Genomic DNA, 3,467 nt, shown 5'->3' with positions numbered 1-3,467 from the left:
CCCTGGGGCAGCTATGGGTAGTACCAGAACCTTGTAGGTAAAGTGTGTTTAGAATAGTGCCTGGGAGGTGGGGGAGTCTGGGGAGGTAGGGGATTGCTGTGGTTCCTGTTTGGCCCCACAGGGCGGAGGAGGTGATAGGGCCCGCAGGCTCACCAGCAGGCTCTGCAGCACATTGAGCAGGTCGTTGAGGCCTGACAGGTCCCGCAGGTCCCTGAAGACAGCCAGGAGCACAGTGGGCAGGATGGCGCAGGAACGAGTGAGCAGGACTCGGGCGAAGCGTGACCACCGCAGCTTCAGGAAGCCCTGGGCCATGCAGGGGGAACTCGGTGGTGGGATGCAGGACTGGGGTTCCAGGGGACGAATCCTCCATCCTCCCTCAGCCCATCTGATACCTGCAGGAACCCTCTATTTTTCCATCACTGAAATGGGGGCAGCTCTGTCTATAGTTGGTGGTGAGGGGATAGATGGAGGGAAATTGGGGGCGAGGTTTTCCCCCCTACAGCTGATTGCTGAAGCCTAAACGGTTTTGGAGAAAAGGCCCCTATTAGTCCTGGGTGAGTCTCAGGCCTCACCTCCCTAAATCTCAATTTTCTCATCTGTATAGTAGGGCTTATAAGGGTACCCGTTGGGCTGCCTTAAGGATCAAGGAGGCCCACATCCGAGTCCTGAGTGGTCTGCCTTGTGCTCAGACACCGGCCCGGCCCAGCCACACCTCCATCACAAACTGTCCCGCGTAGGTGCCGGTCATGGTGGAGCTCTGCCCAGCAGCCAGGAGACCCACGGCCCAGATGTACAGGGCTGCAGGACCAAAGAGGCAGCCCAGGATCACGCCCTGGAAGGAGGGGTGTGGTCAGGCCATGGACCCACCCCCTTCTCACGCAGGCTCCGCCCTTGAAGTGGGCGTGGGGAGGGGGAGTCCCGCTGGATGGAGCCCTTCCTCGCCCAGCCCCAGCCCTGCCGTTGGCTTGCTTACTCCTTGGTAAATGTCCACTGCCACGGTCAGGTTGTTCCTGGGAAAGATCGGCGCGTAGTCCTGGAGGCTGCTGTTGGCACAGATGTTGAACTGCGGGCACCGGGCAGTAGGAAGGAGATGTGAAGCACACACTCAATACTGGAAAATCAGACCTCCAAGCCTTGACCAAGGGTTGAAAACTGGTGGCCCACAGTCTGAATCCAGCCCGACATATTTCGCTTGGCCAACACATGTTTTTCTTTAATGTGAATTTGTTAACAACATTTACAATTGAGACGCATTAACAAGCCTGGTTTCTAGCTTCTCTTTGATGGTGAGAGCTGGCATTACTACAGAGACACAATTGGCTGGCAGTGACTCAAGCAGACCCACAGGCCCTGGGACCCACTTCCCACAGCTCTGTGACTCGGTTGGTCTCAAAGACGATGTGTGACTATAGTTTGCCATCCTGTTTAGATCTCTCTCCTTGTGCTAAGGAGCAGAGACTCACGGAGAGGTATGACCTCACAAGGTCACACAGCAAGGCACCCAACAGTGCCTATGTGCTCGGAGTCTTGACTAGCCTGTTCTGACCCCATCAACCCCCTTTAGTGCCTCTGGATAGAGATCCATCCCAAAACTGAGACAGACCCAGGTCCCAAATCCCAGAAAGCCAGGGAGGAGCTGGTTGGTTCCTTCTCTTTCAGAGTCCACTCAAATGCCATCTCGTCCTAGAGGCCTCTCCTGGCCACCTGGGCTAATGTAGAAGCCCCTCCCCCACCACACCCCCAATTATGTTTCATCACCCCCTTTATTTTCTTTACAACATTGTTCATATTTTCCTTTGAAATCAGTCAACTGATTGGTTGATTTTTTTCCAGTTTGCTCACTGCCTTCGAAGTTAATCTACAAGAGGGCAAGGTCTTTGTATCATTGGCTGTTGTATTCCCATGGTCTAAGACACTGGCTGATACATAACAAATGCTCAATAAATATTTGCTGAATGAATGATGGTTTATCTGCTAGTAATGAAGAACTATCACTAGAAATTCAGGAGAAGAAACTGCTTGCATATTCCCAACCCCATGCTCATCCTTAGGCAGGCACCCCCTCCCAGAAGTTTCTCCCCACAGCTGGCTGGGCAAATCCTGCCCATTCTTCAGGTGCAGCTGGAATGCTGAGTCCTCCAAGACTCAGCTCCTCGCCCCCCGCCATCACCTCCCCTGGATGTGTGTGCCTTGGAGCCCCTGGTGTGGTGGTTGACCCTCTACAAGCCTACAGGGGGCAGCTGTGTCTCCCCAGTGGGGTGGGAAAGGGGCTCCCAGACAGAGGCCAGTGTCAAGACTCCCTCCCCTACCAGTGCCTGTAGTGCAAGACAGAGACTCAAAGGGCTTAGCTGCACTCTTTGGAGTCCCCTGCAGAACTTGAGGAGCATGAATATATGGGGTGTGCCTCACCGCAGCCTGGTTGGTTTGCTTGTAGAAGGCTTGCCCAAAGACAGCCATGACAAAGAGGTTGATGAGGAAGGAGACAGACAGGGCGATGGTGGCTTCAATCAGGAAGTACATGTTGGCCTCTCGGATGTCCGCCCGCCGGGACCGGTCTACCTCTCGAGACTACGAAGGTAAAAGGACGGAAGCATCGAAGTCCCTTAGAGTTGTCCCAGAACTCTCTACCCTCACAGTCTGCTTACGTTCCCCCAAACCCGGCTCTTTCTAAAGCCCCCTTGCATGATAGTCTGGGATAGTCCTTTGTTTCTGTCTCAGGACCTTTGCACTTGCCGGTCCTTCTGCTTAGAATATCTTCTCCCCTAATCTTCCTTCCCATCCTTCATGTTTCAAAAGCCACTGCCTTAGAAAGGCCTTTGCTGGCTACCTTTTCTAGGGGAGCCCCCTCCTCAGTCATCCTCCATCATGCTGCTCTGTTTCGTTTCCTTCAGAGTATCTTTCACAATCCACTTCTTTCCTTTACTGTTGACTTGCTTATAGTCTGCCTCCCCTACTAGAAATGCATGCTCTAAGAAGTCAGAAGACTTATCTTTTCCCTCACTGATCCTCAGCTCCCAGCACACAGCAGACCCTCTCTATTATTATATATTGAATAAAGAGTGATTCACTTCCCTCCTCAATTCAGAGGCAGGAGTCGAGGGGGCGTGGCTTCAGCCTTGGGGGCGGGGCCAGCATGGCTCTAAGGGAGAGAGCATGTCTCCCTCCCCTCCAGTCTGCTCACCTTGACCAGGGAGGAATGCAGGTAGATGTTGTGGGGCATGATGATGGCGCCAATGATGCCCACGGCTTGCAGCAGCTCGGGCTGGCCACAGCCTGGGCACGAGGGCAGGAACAGGCCCTGAAGCAATGCTCCCTGAGCAGGCTGAGCCACCACGTACTGTGGGGTGAGTGAAAGTCCCTCAGTCATGTCCCATTCTTTGTGACCCCGTGGACTGTAGTCCATGGAATTCTCCAGGCCAGAATACTGGAGTGGGTAGCCTTTCCCTTCTCCAGAGGATCTTCCTGTT

General features: G+C 54.0%; 1 protein-coding gene across 2 annotated transcripts in view; it reads right to left on the bottom strand.

Moving 5' to 3' along the window:
- SLC11A1 (solute carrier family 11 (proton-coupled divalent metal ion transporter), member 1) overlaps positions 1-3,467 on the bottom strand; it is an 11,389-nt gene that overhangs the window by 2,859 nt on the left and 5,063 nt on the right. For both annotated transcript variants that reach the window (XM_010861184.1, XM_010861185.1), the window contains exons 8-12: positions 3,182-3,337; positions 2,410-2,568; positions 974-1,063; positions 713-832; positions 154-303 (exon numbers count right to left, since the gene is read on the bottom strand). In XM_010861184.1, the coding sequence (XP_010859486.1) occupies positions 154-303; positions 713-832; positions 974-1,063; positions 2,410-2,568; positions 3,182-3,337 (675 nt within the window). The remainder of the gene's footprint in view (positions 1-153; positions 304-712; positions 833-973; positions 1,064-2,409; positions 2,569-3,181; positions 3,338-3,467) is intronic.

The sequence above is a fragment of the Bison bison genome, unplaced genomic scaffold (genome assembly GCF_000754665.1).
Source record: "Bison bison bison isolate TAMUID 2011002044 unplaced genomic scaffold, Bison_UMD1.0 scf7180017864471, whole genome shotgun sequence".
Taxonomy (NCBI): domain Eukaryota; kingdom Metazoa; phylum Chordata; class Mammalia; order Artiodactyla; family Bovidae; genus Bison; species Bison bison.
The sequence above is the reverse complement of the archived record's forward strand: the minus strand, read 5'-3'. Positions and strand labels throughout refer to the sequence as shown.